The 17,997-nt window shown below is 41.1% G+C and overlaps 1 protein-coding gene across 2 annotated transcripts in view; it reads left to right on the plus strand.

Moving 5' to 3' along the window:
* The window catches only part of LOC105492045 (INO80 complex ATPase subunit), a 138,403-nt gene that overhangs the window by 94,477 nt on the left and 25,929 nt on the right, over window positions 1–17,997 (plus strand). For both annotated transcript variants that reach the window (XM_011758894.3, XM_024795963.2), the window contains exons 26-27: window positions 2,855–3,080; window positions 7,754–7,881. In XM_011758894.3, the coding sequence (XP_011757196.2) occupies window positions 2,855–3,080; window positions 7,754–7,881 (354 nt within the window). The remainder of the gene's footprint in view (window positions 1–2,854; window positions 3,081–7,753; window positions 7,882–17,997) is intronic.

Raw genomic sequence — 17,997 nt, forward strand, 5'->3', positions numbered from 1 at the left:
ACCATTCTTCTTGTGTGTCTGTTCTTTCATGCTGAGATTCTGGCTTTTGGCTTTTCGTCTCGAGAATATGAGCACAGAGTCTTTATGTAAAAAAATTTTTTTTAATCAAAACGGTTATCTGTGAATATAAAATTGGTCTGTATGAATCTTTTTTTTTTTTTTTTTCCGAGACAGAGTCTCGCTGTGTCACGCAGGCTGGAGTGCAGTGGCGCAATCTCATCTCACTGCTGCAACCTCCACCTGTTGGATTCAAGTGATTCTATCACCTCAGCCTCCCGAGTAGCTGCAATTATAAGCAGGCACTACCATGCCCGGCTAATTTTTGTATTTTTAGTAGAGGCAGGTTTCACCATGTTGGCCAGGCCGGTCTCGAACTCCTGACCTCAGGTGATTCACCCACCTCGGCCTCCCAAAGTGCTGGGATTACAGGTGTGAGCCACCGTGCCCGGCGGTGTGAGTCTTACTAGAGAAGACTAAATATGCTTTACTCATCTAAGAGTATGCATGCTGTTCAAGATACATAGAACTGGTCATATTTCTGTAGTGTACACTATTACTTTTTAAACTTTTTATAGAGGTATAGCTGCTATTAATTTTGCAGGTCTGCAACACATCCTACAGGGGAGATGTCTGCTCTGACCCAGAATCTGCTGGGATACTGCCATGTCAAGTCATAGAAGGGAAAGAGACCCAATTTTCATCCATCTGCTTTGTATTCCCATGTTTATTTGCTTTCATTTGGTCCATATTTATTTGCCCATGCTCATTTATTCATGGGGAAAAATGAATAAGTTGGAAGCAAGAAAACAAGCTCCTTTTTTTACCTTTTTTTTTTTTTTTTTTTTTTTTGGGAGACAGTCTCTCACCCTATCGCCCAGGCTGGAGTACAGTGGCACAGTCTTGGCTCATTGCAACATCTGCCTCCTAGGTTCAAGCCATTCTTGTGCCTCAGTCTCCCAACTATCTGGGATTACAGGTGCACGCCACCATGCCAGGCTAATTTTTGTATTTTTTGTAGAGATAGGGTTTTGCCATGTTGGCCAGGCTAGTCTCGAACTCCTGACCTTAAGCGATCTGCCACCTCAACCTTCCAAAGTGCTGGGATTACAGGTGTGAGCCACCACGCCCAGCCAAAAACAAGTTCCTTCTGGAGAGGATAAAGGTGTTACGAGTTTCTGATACTGTTTGGATAAACTATTTTTGTTGTGAACTGGTTTTGGAACTCCAGGCCCAGTTTGCTGTGACCCTCTGTAGTTTTGCATCTGGACTATAGATGGCACTGCTCCCTAGCAAACTCAGTTCTTCTTCATCTGCAAGCCAGAGTATTCTCTGGTTATTGGTAAACGATGCTCTTTCTGTCACATTGGTACCCTCCAGAGGCACCTGCAGCCCCATGGTCAGCTGTTTATATGCCTCAAGGCAGTATTTCTCAAGGTTCAGCTTGGGATGCTGGGGTGCTGGGGTGCTTGTCAAAAACATAGATCTGTTGGCCCCTCCTTCATTTCTTCTGTATTGAAATCTACACTTTTGATCCGCTTCAAAGGAGGTCCTTATGCATACCAAAACTTGACAGCCATTTCCCTAAAGCTTGATCAACATGAAAATAGAAAAGTTAATAGCAAGATCAAGTTCCCTCGGTGCCTAACTTCCATGAAATAATAGAACTACCTAACTAGATACAGCCAGTGTTTTATGTTCTGATCTCTCCTATGCTGTGGCCCTTGCTCCTCATACCCTGTTTCTCCCCATGTCTTAGTCTAGCTCTAGAGTTCTTCTGAGCAATTCTGCGTATGCAGATTGAGTATCTCATCCAAAAATCCCAAACCCAAAATGCTCCAATGAGCATTTCCTTGGTGCATCATGTAGGCACTCAAAGTTTTAGATTTTGGAGCATTTTGGATTTTAGATTTTCAGATTAGGGATATTCAACCTGAAATGGGCTTTGAGCGTTTTTGTCAGCGTGGGCTTGACGGATAATCACAGCCTCCACATTTTAACAAAAGCTAGCCTTGTCATCTTCAACAAGTTCCTTACCAATTGACTTCACAGGTATCCAAATACTGCCTGTTAGAGTAAGAATAAACCCAGATAGCCAAAGAAGGATAAAATCTGTATTTCTGAATTGGCGGGAGCCCTCTACTCCATTGAGTGAGCAGCAGCTGAGTATTGTTTGGTTACACCTTGTATTGAGATAAGAATTTGTGTATAGCCTTTGGCCAAGCCAGGAAATGAATCTGCTACTCTCTGGCAATTGCTTCCCTACTCAGTTCCCTGCCCTCCCCACTCCCCCTTCTCCAGTTTACCGCCTGAAGGAAAGTTTCTCTTTCATTAGGTTTGTCAGTCAGCAACCTGGTCAGGGAAGAGGAGAAAGCTGTCGATAAATTTGGGAGCTTTGCCACAAAAGCATTAAAGATGACTTCAAATATGCCAGGCCAATATTCTTTAGTTTTTAAATGATGTCTGACTAGCTGCAGCTCCCTTTCTGTCATCACCATCATGCGTATGGCTAAGAGAACTGCCAAGAACAGTATCTAGCAGTGAAGGAGGTGGGAAAATGATCAGATATATATGCATGTAATAGAGTTATTGTTGACTGGTGTCCTGGTTTATCTGCAAACTCCAGCTGTCTTTGGATCTTTAGTTTGTTTGCAGGTTTCATGTTATAAGAGGTTGGCTTTTTATCTGGAAAAGCTCACTAAGTCATTAGGGACAGCTTAGTGTGCCAGAATAGGTATTTAAAACCACTAGTCTAAGAACTATCCACATTAGTCTGATTTCAAAGTTGAGGTTCCCAAAAGGCATAGTGTGTATAGACAATGTGAAAGAGCCATCTCATGTGAATCTTTAACTGCAGGTTACCGCAGTACCATTGGATTCTTACTGCAATGACCGAAGTGCAGAATATGAAAGGCGAGTTCTAAAGGAAGGAGGGAGTCTGGCAGCCAAGCAGTGTTTGTTGAATGGGGCCCCTGAACTAGCTGCAGACTGGCTAAATCGACGATCACAGTTCTTCCCAGAGCCAGCTGGAGGTCTGTGGAGCATCAGGCCTCAGAATGGCTGGTCTTTCATCAGGATTCCAGGTGAGTTCTCAGTTCTCTTGGAATATGTTCCTCACTTTGGCAAGGGGAGAACCAGGGTTCTCTCCATGTGGTCCTTTCAGATATTTGGAGTTTACTGTTCTTGAGGTTTCTACTTCCTTTTTTGCCCTTAGTAGTTTATAGGTAAGAACATTAGTAATTTATGATGAGTGGAGAGAGAAATATTTTTAGATTTCTGCTTAAATACACTCCTTTGACATGCTTACAGCTGAGAAAGAAATGCCACTCTTAAAAGGTAGAAATAAACTTAGTAGGATAGGCTGTAGGTCGAATGAGTACGGTTGTCTTGTGCCATTGCCAGTGGAATGAATGAGAATGTCGTCACTCACAGAAAGCCTAGTTTAAATAGCATAAACAGTGTTCTACATGAAGCACTAGAGATATGAATGATAACAAGAGAAAAACAGTGCATTCTATGCCAAAATACTAGCGGATTCCCAGATCCCCTAGGGTCAAAGTCGAGGGTTGAAAGGAAACTAGGTTTTCATCTTTGCTTTAGTGAGACTACTTTTAAGGAAACTGAACACAGAGAATTCATAGGCTCACGTTCTTTGCTTACACCTGTAGGCAAACTGGAGTGGTAGCTTGGAGCTATAGTGTTAGTTTTGGTTGTCCAGATTCTCTGACATTTTGACTATATTCTGGTTTTGTTTGTTTGTTTGTTTGTTTTGAGACGGAGTCTTACTCTGTCGCCCAGGCTGGAATGATCTCGGCTCACTGCAAGCCCTGCCTCAACCTCCCAAGTAGCTGGGACTACAGGCACCCACCACCATGCCCAGCTAATTTTTTGTATTTTTAGTAGAGACAGGGTTTCACCATGTCAGCCAGGATGGTCTTGATCTCCTGACCTTGTGATCTGCCTGCCTCGGCCTCCCAAAGTGCTGGGATTACAGGCGTGAACCACGCGCCTGGCCGACTATATCCCTTTTACTGGCATGTAATGGAAATAAACTAGAGCTAAGCATTGAACAGAGGTCTTCTTCTGTCTCTAAGAGATAACTGGATTCCAGTGTGCAAGGCCTGGTTTTTCAATTTTATTTTGTCAAGTGTCAAGGGGTTTGCACCAGCCTGTTAGTAGCTTGGAAGTGCTTTGAGAACTCCAAGATGTCTTTCTGAGTGTCTGAAAGCAGTATTACACATGGCCTTGTAACTGACTTAAAGCACATGAAAGCAGTGAGTGGAAATAATATTGTTTGAAAATCAGGGGGGCAACCTAAGTGTAAAGCAAGCTGATAAGGAAACCACAGAATCCCAGGCAAGAGATGAGCACCGTTATTGAAAGAAGCAAGATAGCACCTTACTTCTTTTTTCTCCCTTCTTCATTCTGGCTCCTAAGTTCCCATTATAGGAGTAGATGGCTTATTGCTGGCGTTGTGGGAATCTCTTGTGGCTTTTCCTGTTCTTTGAAAGAAAAATGGACCTTGTTTAAATAGCAGGAAGCGTCTGAGTTCTTTTTGCATCGATAAAAAGCACCAGCCTCACTGGCTGTTTACTGTGAGAACCAACCAGCTCCTCACCCCATTGTGCTCTGTAGACTAGCTGGGACAGGGCGGGGGTTGGGGGTGTCTCACTGGAACCCTTATTTCATCTCTTTCCTTTATACTTTTATATTTTCTCTTTCCCTGAGAAGGGTTGCTTCCATATTCCTTGAGAGACTAACCAAAATCTTCAGGGTTTCACACCTTTTCTTCTCCATGTTTCACCAGAAAGATGTACAATCCCTTCAAAAAGTCCCCTTTCCTGGGAAAAAGGAGATGTTATTTAATCTTCTGCCCTAATTTTACTGCCATAGGATACATTCTTTTTATTGCTGAACAGGATTTTACACTGTGGATGGTAAAAACCTATATCTAAATGAAAGTGCTATAAGATTATACCATAGGATTGTAGGAAAGTTTGTAAGAGAGTATGATAGGTTTGTTCATTTCAACATTTTTTAAGCTCCTGTTTTATTTATTTTTAGCACCCAAGGATCCAGAAAGCTCCTGTTTTAAAGAAGGGGTTGGACACAGGTTTGACTTAGCAGAATCAGCTGAATTTCTAGAGAATTGTGTTCCTTATGTCTCTGTATCCTGCTTAACAACAGGTGGAGCTCTTGTCCAGTGCAACTTAAGTGACTTCTTAAAACTTGGCTAACAAATGCCAGCCCCAGAAGTCACTCTAGTGTGTTCAGAGAAAGAAACCTGTTTTTCCTGCATATCTTATTTCCTCCATTTAGCATGCTTACCAGCAAATCAGAGATAGTGTTCATTGCTTAAGTGTTTTAAGGCTGTTGCTGAAGTGTTTCTTCTTAGTCCTTTTCCTTCAGGGCAGTACAAAGAAATCCAGTCCATCCACTTCTCCCTTCCCCACCTACACAATAACTAGATAACAAGCTGACAGCAGGTACCACTTCATGCTTCCTTTAGTCGTAGCAGAGTTCTGTCTTTATCAGTATATGCACATCTTCATTTCTGAGCTTTTCTAATCCTAGGAACAGTTCATTCTGATTAGTAAAGTAAAGTAGATGTGGGAAGCAGGACTGTTTGAAAACCATTGAATCATGATTTAGTTTCTCAAAATTCAGACGTAAAACAAATTTGTATATGCATTAACATTTGTGCTGAGAGAGTATATCTAAATGGAGAAAGAAGATAAGCAGGCTACAGAAATCTTAGGAACTTAGCTTGCCCACTCTCACTCAAGGGCTGAAAAATATATTGTCTTTTTTTTTTCACCTTGTGCTTTTAATGAGAACAGAGAGAAGTATAATATCTAAAGCTGATTGGTAGCTCTGTGGTGAATGTTTAGGAGCTATCAAAATTGAGAGACCTCAGGGAATTCAGTTACTGGAGAAGGGTAATTGTGGTAAGAATAAAACCTTAAAAGTTGTTATGAAAGCTTTGCTGCCTGCTCAGACTTGGAATTTATACAGTACTCCTTGTCTGGTGCCAGGGAGAGGGCTTAGCAGTCAGTTCTGTCCCAGCTGCCGTCATTTGATTGTGTTGGTAAGGAGACCAACAAAAAGAAGAGCATTTCAATAGTCTAAACAGGACCAAACAAAGAGACTGAACAAAGGTGTGTGCCACAGTGTCAGGGAGGGGATGGTGAAAGGAGACATGGCCTGGCAGCATTCCGAAGGTGGGAAATGGCAGGCTGCAGTGCAGAGGGAGTAAACAGCCAGGACCTGTGGCTTTGTAGCAAAAACAGAGTGGCCAATGATTTGTTATGGTGCTGTCAGCATATCCGTTCTTATTCTTTGTATTCAATAATTGTGCATTTGGCAAATTGTGGCAAGAACAGAGAATGACTGTTGAGAACTTTTGGATTGCTGTCAACAGTCAGACTCTGTCATTCTGAAGAAATGCCATAGGTTCAAACCCAGAAACTGAGGAGGTACTTTGTGTTTTTCTTAACAGTTTTTCTCTTTTAAGTGTTAGTTGTCTACATAATATCTCTGTCCTTTCTCCCTTTTTGTGTCCTATGGCCACTTCCACATATACTCTTACCCAACCCCTTAAGCCTATACTCTTCCCCTCTTAATAGCAGCAATTGTTCAGGGCATGTTTATGGACCAGTCTGCAAACAGGAAACTCTACTTCCTGAATATGATGGGAGCTAAATGATACTAACTGAATAAGATGAAAATTTGTGAGTTAAGTGTTCTTTAAAGATCTGTTGCTAAAATGCTTTTCTTGTGAGAAGAGGAAGGAGAGCGCACAAGTTAGTGAGCGAGAGGAGCTTCATTGCGGAGAAACTCAAAGTCAGTCTTTCTGAAAAGACCTGCTGTCTTTATTGAATTAACATACAACTAGGGTTAATGACATTTACCTGCCAACCGATTTGCAGTCCTCCCAGAGAGCTAGTTTTGGGTTTTAAAAAAAAAAAAAAAAGGTAGGGGGCTGGGTACCATGGCTCAGCACTTTAGGAGGCCAAGGCGGGAGCATCCCTTGAGCCCAGGAGTTCAAGACCAACCTAGGCAATATGGCAATACCCTGCTTCTACAAAAAACAGAGACAGAATTAACTGGGTATAATAGCTCACCTGTAGTCCAAGCTGCTCAGGAGGCTGAGATGGGAGGATCACTTGAGCCCAAGAGGTCAAGGCTGCAATGAGCTGTTATCGTGCCACTGCATTCCAGCCTGGGTGAAGAGTGGGACCCTGTCTTGAAAAAGGGGAAAAAGAGAGGTTATAAATCTCTTTGTTTGCTGTTCTCCAAAGGCAGGTAGGATACATTCTCAGTGCTTTCGAGATGTAGACAGTCACAGAACTAGCAGAAACAGATATCTAGAGATAGGATGAACAAAGGAAAAACAAAATTTTCAGGTCACTTAACAGCAGATTGATGTAGATGTCACCCATAGGTGTCAGTGTATACCTGGTGTCCTCTGAGTAAGGATGTGGAGCAGGGATGCTTTTAAGTGCCTTAAGAGCACATGTCTGATTGAGAGTCATCAGGGAATTTACACTTCCCCCTTTTGGGATATCTTTTCCCAGGGCACTCTTGGAGTCGTGATCTTTTCAGGGCTTTGCATTCTCCCTTTAGAGCACTTTTCTGATCTCATGATGACAAGCATCTTGGTTATAGTGTTTGTGGTTGCATACAGCTTTGCATTGAGTGATTTTGTCACTTCAATTAAATACAGTTCCCCCCCACCCCCTTTTCTTCTCCCCAGGCAAGGAGAGCCTCATCACTGACAGTGGAAAGCTGTATGCCCTTGATGTCCTGCTGACTCGGCTCAAGTCTCAAGGGCATAGGGTCCTTATCTACTCCCAGATGACCAGGATGATAGACCTGCTGGAGGTAGGAGAAGGAATCTTGGGGACCTAGGATACCTTGACATTTAATTTGTAGTAATCAGATGTCCATGACTAATGTTAGTCCTGCTTAATGGGAACCCCAAAACTCCCTTTTTTCTTTTTTCTTTTTCCTCTTTTTTTTGAGACATAGTCTCACTCTGTCACCCAGGCTGGAGTGCAGTTACACGATCTCAGCTCTGCAACCTCTGCCTTTCGGGTTCAAGCAGTTCTTCTGCTCCAGTCTCCCGAGTAACTGGGATTACAGGTGTGCACCACCACACCCCACTTTTTTTTTTTTTTTTTTTTTTGTATTTTTAATAGAGATGGTGTTTCGCCATGTTAGCTGGGCTGGTCTTGAACTCCTGCCCTCAAGTGATCCACCCACCTCAGCCTCTCAAAGTGTTGGGATTACAGGCGTAAGCCACCACACCCAGCCCCCAAAACTCCTTATTTTGATTTTATAATCTATAAAGGGAGCAGAGTTAGATCCTGGCATGGGGAGTATGTGAAGGACTTGCGCCCCCTTCCCTATACCAGTGAAATAGAACACCCCTTACATCTTTCTTTTACTAGGGAAGACATTTCTTAATTTTAAAGTAGGTCACAGCATAGGAATCTAAAATTATGTATGGAAAACAAGATTTAGGATTAGTTCTGTGTGTAAAAAAGCAGAGAACAGCTATTCAACCTGAGTTAATGTAGTGATTCTCAACTTGACTACTTACTGCAATTACCTGAGAAGCTTTTAAAAAATGTGGATGTCTAGTCCCATTCCTAGAGATTCTTTCTTACTACGTTTGAAATGAGGTCTGGGCATCAGGATATTTAAAAGGTCCTGGGGTGATTCTAATATGCAACCAGGCTTGACAGCTACTAAGTTAGTGGAAAAGATATAACTGTGCAAAGCAGCTTTTGTTTCTTTAATTGCTTCTTTGTTGAGGTTTTTCTCTTTCTTGTCTGAGTGGTGACTTATTTTTTAAGGGACAGGAGGTCACAGACCTTGAAACAGGAGAGTGAAAATGAGAACAGATAATCACAAACTGGTAGAATAAGTCTTTATATAAATAAAGTTTGAGAGGCAAAAGCACCTGGTTGTCAGAAATACATGAATATTCTCATGTTTTTATATATGTAAGGCTTCATACCCTCGCCCTGTTACACCAGGGAATAGTAATAAGTAAGTGGAAATTGTACTGTTGTTATCATTACCTAGGAATAAAGCAATAGGGACCGTATCAGTAGAGAAGGAATGAAGGCTAGCCTTAAGGAGGGTTTTTAGGCTTTTTGGAAGCCAGGATTGGCTTGTTGAATTTTGCAATGAATTTATCTGAAATCAGTGGGAGGTTTCTTTTAATAATCTGGTAACTTCTTTTAGCCAGAGACATAAATGATTTTTGGGGTCAGTTTCAGCACCAAGTCTTAGGTTTCATAGCCCCTTGAATGATGTTGACAGGCTAAACTCTCTGGTTTGTATTATGAGTAGGCCACTTATTCCTAAATGATGAAAGTGCCTATGAGTGAATGTAAATCACCATAAGAGAGGTGATTAAGCTGTTGCGTTTGATGTATATGTTAACTATGTTAAATGTCCTAACAGCAGTAATCCAAAATAGAAGGACCGCCTGCATGTCTAGTGTTCCGTTCAAACATGTTCCCAACAGCCAAAACAACATGAGTAACTTTTCCTGCAGTGGGGCTCTTTTTAGGTAAAGTGCACTTTCCTTGTCCTCAAGAGGCAGGGAAAGTATAGCTAAAGTAGTGATCTTCAGCTGCTAACAATTAAAGAAAAAGCAGTATGCTAAGGATACTAGTAAGGGACATAATGGTATTTCTTTTCCAAGACTGTTGTATTACATGTTGATTCATATTAAAGGGAAGTTCTAAGGGAATGTGAATGAGCAATCAAAAAATAAACTAGCTTTGATAAGTAAAGGTGAGTGTAGGTGGTTTAAGTTTGATACAGCCTCTATTTTAGTCCTTCCCTCGGTGTATTGCACACTTCTAGGTTCTCATTAAATATTACAGAGTATGGTAAGTTCGTTCAGGATAAGTGCTGTAAATTCTACCCACCAGGATCACTTCCTCTCTATCTGTAATCCAACAGTTATTTTTGGGTTGTGGACCTAGTGAGTAGGTTTTGCAAATAAGCAGCTTGAGAGCCTCTCTAAACATAGATGTATTTCTAAGGGGAATTCCAAATTAGGGAAATGCAAATTCAAAGCCTGAATTTCACAACTGCTGACATTCCTTAGCCATATGTATAACATGCATCTTGGATGCTGAAACTAGAAAATGTTGCAACTATTTGTATGTTTTAAAAGCTAAAATGAAACTCTTGTCTGGTTTCCTTAATACTACACTAGTGGTTCTTCATTTATTTTCTTAAAGTTATTCATTTTTAATTTATTTTAATATTATCCACTCAAATGAACCACATTCTGTATTCCAGGAGATTAGTACTGAAATATAATTTAATTTATGAGCACAGAATTACAGTGCCCACAGTGTTTACCGTATATCTAATCATTGATTGAAATATAAACATATTGTGCATCTTGAGATAGTGCAGCACTAGGCCTGCATTTTTTAATCTTTGAAAGAGTGTTTTTCAGTCACTTTCATAATAGAAACTCTATGAGTACTAACATTCATTAAAGCCATGTTTCAGCATTAAAGCATGACCTGGCACGTGGTCTTGCACTAGGACCTTCTGAATAGATGCTGTCCATTGAGTGTTCTTGACCTTAAGAAAAAACATAAACTTAAGTCTCAAAATGTTGGTTGTTTTGTTATTTCAGGATTTTCCTTTTTCTCTTGAAATCGTATACCCTCTTCAAAGAGAGAAAGAAATGCTTCCAATAGAGTAAGAGTTAGAAACTCACACTGCGGGTATCAAAGCTCTGTGTTGCTGTGGAGTATGTCAGCAGCTCTCTTTCATCCAACAGGCTTTTTGGGGTTTTGTTGTTGTTGTTATGTGCCTTAGCCATGCCTGTCTGTCTCTCTGTTTCTGGGGCTTGGCAGAACTAGAAGACATTAAGAATTCACATACTTCTCTATGGCCAGGTTTCCATTCTGTGAGAAATACTAGTTTTGGACATTACTATTTGCACAGTATTTTTTAAAGTCATTGATCGCTTCCTTTTTTCCTTGGGTAAAAATCTGGCTTTAAATTTCTTGTGTGTATATCAGATCTTCTTCCAAATAGAATATATTCAGAAATGTTTTATTTCATATGGCATCTAAATAGTAGTATTTCCAGATAGGGGATTTTTAAAAGGAGAGTGCTTTTGCTGTAACAAATGGGCACTAAGAAAAACCAAAATAGTGAAGAGGAGACTGCTTAATTTCCAGGGCCAGGAGTTTTTAGTTTGCCACTGGCAGAAGTCAAGGACATAAATAGGTGAGGGAATCATAGATCAATAAATGTCATTATGAGTTTATTTTATATTTACTGAACCACCAATAGGATCTTTTTTGTTGTTTTGTTGTTATTGTTGTTTTGTTTTAGACGGAGTCTCGCTCTGTCACCCAGGCTGGAGTGCAGTGGTGAGATCTTGGCTCACTGCAACCTCCACCTGCTGAGTTCAAGCAGTTCTTCCTCAGCCTCTGGAACAGCTGGAATTACAGGCACGCATCACCATGCCTGGCTAATTTTTGTATTTTTGTAGAGATGGGGTTTCGCTATGTTGGCCAGGCTGGTCTCGAACTCCTGACCTTAAGTAATCCTCCCATCTTGGCCTCCCAAAGTGTTGGGATTACAGGCGTGAGCCACGGCACCTGGCCACCTATAGGATCTTGGCTGTTGGGCATACTAGGGGAACACATGATCCCTGTGCATTTGGGATGGTGGTATCCAGCTGGATGTCAGGCAGAACTTTTCCTGCCACCACCAGTTTTACCATGGTTAGGGACTATTCTCTGTATTCTAGTAGCAAAGAACTTTTAACTTACTACAAATGACTTATCTCTGGGTCTTCTCTTTTGAGTTTCATTCCTCTTGCCTCAAGCAACTGAGTTTGTAGTTTAAGGAAATAAGCCACTTGATACTTTCCTATGCAATAAAGAGTACTTGGAAAGAGTTAATCATTTTTTGCTATATGTAGTGTAATTGTTAAATACTGAAATCCAGACAAATCTTGAACTGCACCAATATGTGATAATAGTGCAATATAGAATTAAATCCAGATAATCCATACATAATGACATTTGAGACCCTGAGTTGTGTAACTTGCTCAGTCAGCTATCCAAGTGCAGTTGCTCACTGGGGGAAGATTTATCCTGAGTAGACATTCTGTCATTTATGAGTTGGCCTCTCTTAGAAATGCAGGTTACCTTTGGAAGCTGTGATTCTGAAGATACTGTAAAGCTGGGTATTCTGAAAATGCCCCATGGAATGAAAAGCAAATTGGGTTGGCACATCTGATATCTTAAGTTGCCTGCTTGGCCTTCTTCCAAGTGTACTCTACTTCCTTTCAAAAAAAAGAAAAAGAAAGAAAATTGGGGCTACTGTTAACTAGAGTTCTTATTAGGTCTTAGGAATTATAGAAGAAAAATTGTCAGCTTACAGCCATGCTGTGTATAGTCTTTTTAATTCTTTTTTTCCTCCATGCTACCTTTGAGCAAAGCATTAATGCTAGGCAGATGCAAATATTAGTTAAACATGGTGTTTGACTTTAAGGAATGTATCTAGTGGAGGAGACATATACATATACAAGTAACTGTCAGTGAACCCTGATACTAATGTCAAAATGTGTGAATAGAGCTGAGGATAGCAAGAAGGATACGTTTATTTCTAACTGAGTCACTCTTAAGGAAGGCATCACAAAGACAGTGACATCTGAACTTAAGAACAAATAGAATTTCAACCATCAGGGAGAAAGGAATTTGAGACTAAGGAAGCCAGATGTAAAAAGAGAGATGGAAAGGTACAAGAGTAGTCCACTGTGACTGGAACATATGGCATAGAAGAAAGGGAGATAACAGGAGTAGGTTGAAGTCAGATTATTTTGGGCCCATGATTGCCTTTTGCTTGTCTTGCTCCAAAGGGCTCTGTATTAGATAAGGGAATTGTGGTTGTCAACTTAACTCGCTTGGTTCAATTTACTTGGACTGCAGAAAAATTGTAATAGAGAGAGTAGCCTTTTTGCTAATTATATACCCCAAAGATGGAAAACAGCATGTCCAAGAAAATAAAATTACATCATATCTGCAGGTTTGTGGACCATACTGAGTCCTTTCCCAAAATTGTTTTATCAAAATGAAATCTGGTTAAAATGAAATCAGAGCCAGCTTTGGAATTGAAGTTTCAGAATGAAAGGTTGGTAATAGGATATATAAAACATTTGCCTTTATTTTTTCAGGTGTCTGATTATCCTTTCTTTATGTTGGTGGTGGATCAGATTATGGATAGGATATATTAAAAACCATAGGGTTAATGGGGCTCCCTTTTATTTCATGTTAGTAGTGCTGATCATCCCTTCCATCTGAGAAATAGTAGGAGGGTTAAGCCAAGGACTCGGGAACCAATCTGCTTGAGTTTCAATCCTAGGTCTGCCACCGACTGCCTGTGTCACATGAGGGACCTTAACATCTGTAAAATAGGAGGGACAATAATAAACCTACCCTTAATATACACCCATGAAAATTAAAAATCTTAAAAAAAAAAAGGTAAGAAGGAGGTGATTGGAAGCTGTTGCAGAGCAGATCATGAAGATTTTGATCGTGATCTCTGATCCTGGGGGAAAAAGTTAAAAGAGAAATTTAAAAATATATTAAATAGCACCTACCTTAAAGGTTGCCATAATGATTAGATGAACATAACCAGGTAAAATAGGATAGTGACTGGCAGTTAGTGAATGCTCAGTAAAACTATCTTGCGTTATGCTGGCAGCTCTGTTTGCATGCCACTGATGTGGCATGTGGATGTGATCCGAAGTCCTACCTTTTAATCAGTGGCATGCAAACAGAGCATTGTCTTCCCAACTTGTATAGTAAAACAGTGGTTTTCAAACTGATGAGATGTGTTAGAGGACCGGTAGATATTAAGCAGAGATGGCCACTCTTTATCAGTCAGGATAGCAATGCTTTTATCTATTATCTATATTAGAGGGGTTCCATATAAGAGTTTGCTTGAAGAAAGTGTTCCAATGCTTTAAAAACAGTGTATGTTTGGCCAGGCACCGTGGCTTACACCTGTAATCCTAGCACTTTGGAAGGCTAAGGGAGGAGGATCACTTGAACCCAGGAGTTCAAGACCAGCCTGGACAACATAGCAAGACCCCCATCTCTATAAAAATTTTAAATTTAAATTAAAAAATTAGCTGGGCATAATAGTGCATGCCTGTAGTTCCAGCTACTTGGGAGGCTGAGGTGAGAGGATCACTTGAGCCCAGGAGGTCGAGGCTGCAGTGATCCAAGAAAACTATACTTCAGCCTGTGCAATAGAGCAAGACCCTGCCTCAAAAACAAAACAAAACCAAAAAAACTGCATATGTCTACCATAGTGCTTCTCAAAATTAATGCTTTCGAATCAAATGTTATTAAAATGCACATTTTAATGGTGTGCTGGACATCGTGGCTGACGCCTGTAATCCCAGCACTTTGGGAAGCCAAGGTGGATGTATCACCTGAGGTCAGGAGTTTGAGATCAGCCCTACCAACATGGTGAAACCCCATCTCCACTGAAAATACAAACTTAGCCAGGCATGGTGGCGCATGCCTATAATCCAGCTACCTGGGAGGCTGAGGCACAAGAATCACTTAAACCCCGGAAGTGGAAGTTGCAGTGAGCCAAGATCACGCCATTGCACTCCAGCCTGGGCAACAGAGCAAGACTGCATCTCAAAAAAATAAAAATAAAATGCAGATTACGACTTACTGGGTAAGAGGTGTGTCCCTCAATTCTGCATTTCTAACAGACCTCAGGTGGTACAAGTGCTGCCCATCTAAGGGCCATGCTGAATGGCAAGGTTCAAAGGGAAACTGCCCTGCATTCCCTTTCTAGTGGTTGTTCTCAGCTGCCAATATAGGCTATCAGAATAATCTTTGAAGTTTTTTCCAGCTACAGCTTTACTGATGTATGCTTGATAAATAAAAATTGTATATATTTGAGGTAGATCATGTGATATTGTCTCTCTTAGAAGATTTCACATATACGATACAATATTATTAACTGTAGTCACCATAATGGTTAGATCTCCAGGATTTTTTTGATTTTGCATAACTAAATCTTTGTACCCTTTGACCAACATCTCCCCATTTCCCCTAGCCCCTGGCAACCCCCCTTCTACTCTCTACTTTTATGAGTTTAACTTTTTAAGCTTGCACATATAAGTTGAACCATGCAGTACTTGTCTTTTCCATATCTGGCGTATTTCATTTAACATAATCAGGTTTACTCATGTTGATTTCCTTCTTTTTAAGGCTGAATAATATTCCAGTATATATTTATATATATACACCACATTTTCTTTATCCATTCACCTGTTTTGTTTGTTTTGAGACAGTCACCCTGTTGCCCAGGCTGCAGTGCTGTGGCATGATCTTGGCTCACTGCAGCCTCAAACTCCCTGGGCTCGGGTGATCTTCCCATCTCAGCCTCCTGAGTAGCTGGTACTACAGGCACATACCAGCACACCCAGCTAATTTTTGTATTTTCAGTAGAGATGGGGTTTCGCCATGTTGGCCAGGCTGGTCTTGAACTCGTGACTTCAAGTAATCCACCTGCCTCGACCTTCCGAAGTGCTGGGATTACAGGCGTAAGCCACTTCCCCCGGCCAACCACCACACCTGGCCCCAATCTTTGTCTTTTAGGTGTTTTCCTATAGTATGAGGATGTAGATGTTGCTGTATTCAGACTTTTAACAGATCTTTTCATGTCCATTTTCTTGTTTTCTGTTTTTTTAAGCTATTTACTGAAATAGACTCTAAATTTACCAAAGCCTGAAATCCCACTGCTCATCTTAGTTCAGGAGCTAAGACTTGAAGCTGTGGAAGGGAATAATTCACTTCTGTTGCCTCAGTAACAGGTTCTCTATAATGAGGGTTGGTTTGATTATGGTCTAGGAATAATATCCCTGGGGTTGTGCTGGCCTTGATATATAAATATATAAACAGCATCATTTACTAGAAGATTCATTCATCAGTGCTTTTATGTGGCTAGAAGTTCAGTTTAAAAGGCAAAAAAGATGCAGTGGCTCACGCCTGTAATCCCAACACTTTGGGAGGCCAAGGCAGGCAAATCACCTGAGGTTAGGAGTTTGAGACCAGCCGGGCCAGCATGGTGAAACCCCGTCTCTACTAAAAATAGAAAAATTAGCCAGGTGTGGTGACGGTTGCCTGTAATCCCAGCTGTTCAGGAGGCTGAGGCAGGACAATCGCTTGAGGAGACTGCAGTGAGCCACGATTGCGCCACTGCACTCCAGCCTAGGTGACAAGAGCAAGACTGTGTCTCAAAAAAAAAAAAAGGCAATATGTAACAAACCTGCATGTTGTGCACATGTACCCTAGAACTTAAAGTATAATAAAAAATAAATAAATAAATAAGGCTAAAATTATAATCTGTGTTATGGGTGACTGTAAACTATCTTGGTATTGTCTAGTTATTTTGTTGTTCTGATTGCAACATTCTCTGATTGGATTAGCTGCAAAAGGTATAGCAAGCCTCTAAGGACCGTCATCTTGCTATCATTTTATACCTTCTTTCCTGAAGTCCTTTTTATCCAAAACACCCCCTACCCTTCTGCCATTAGCTCAGTCCTACAATGTAGCAATGCCAGCAAGTGTGAACTTGAAGCTCACTTTGAGTATTTTATGCTCCTCTTTGATTATCACAGCTCTTAAGGAACCACTTCGAGACAGAAAGAAATAGCAAAAAATTAAATTAAAATTAAACCAAACATAAAACACAATGAAGATGCGTATGTCAGTGAGCTTGTCTACTTTGTTGACCAGCTTTGCTTCACATGTACCCTAGCCAGAGACCTCTGCCAAGTTCTTGGCACTCACTCCATCTAAGAATAGGCTGTCACATACGCTGCACCAGATATACCAAACTACACCAACCTTGTGTGCTAAAATGCCCCACCAAGTATAAGAGTTACATATGAAAATATAGCAATATAAGAACATTTGATCACAGAAAACTAATTAACACAAACATTTCCCAAATGTAGAAATGATTAGTCTTTTTCAATAGAAAAGTTATTTTAGAACCAAAGTAACTATTTTATGCTGTTTCTTATAAATAGGCCGCTGTGTTGAGTTTTTGATACCAGTTCTTCTACAAGTGGACTTTTTGTAGTGTAATCAGAGATAACAAAAGAGGAAATAAATGTTCATTTGGACATAACTATAAGAAGAATTGCAACTTCTTTTTTTTTTTTTTTTTTTTGAGACGGAGCCTCGCTCGGTCGCCCAGGCTGGAGTGCAGTGGCCGGATCTCAGCTCACTGCAAGCTCCGCCTCCCGGGTTTACGCCATTCTCCTGCCTCAGCCTCCCGAATAGCTGGGACTACAGGCGCCCGCCACCTCGCCCGGCTAGTTTTTTGTATATTTTAGTAGAGACGGGGTTTCACTGTGTTAGCCAGGATGGTCTCGATCTCCTGACCTCGTGATCCGCCCATCTTGGCCTCCCAAAGTGCTGGGATTACAGGCTTGAGCCACCGCGCCCGGCCAAGAATTGCAACTTCTAAGAATGGAGAGGCAGTCTCTCCATTGTATCTTTTGACGTCTTAAAAGTTGTAATTCCTCTTGATAATGTTAAGAACATTCTCTGCCATAGAAAATTACCTTGTCTTTTGTTTCACTCTGGTACTTAGGCCTCCCCTAGCAGTGATGCATGCTCTGATGGGAGAAGGAAGCTTAGGCTGTAAATGTAAGCATTTTAATCAGTAAAGATTTGCTCTGGGGAAACACATTCATTTCAGTGAATGTTATTCACTGAAAAAAAAAGTAGGTATTGCCGGGCGCGGTGGCCTGTAATCCCAGCACTTTGGGAGGCCGAGGCGGGCGGATCACAAGGTCAGGAGATCGAGACCACGGTGAAACCCCGTCTCTACTAAAAATACAAAAAATTAGCCGGGCGCGGTTGTGGGCGCCTGTAGTCCCAGCTACTCGGGAGG

This window comes from Macaca nemestrina, chromosome 7 (genome assembly GCF_043159975.1).
Source record: "Macaca nemestrina isolate mMacNem1 chromosome 7, mMacNem.hap1, whole genome shotgun sequence".
NCBI classification, from domain to species: Eukaryota; Metazoa; Chordata; class Mammalia; order Primates; family Cercopithecidae; genus Macaca; species Macaca nemestrina.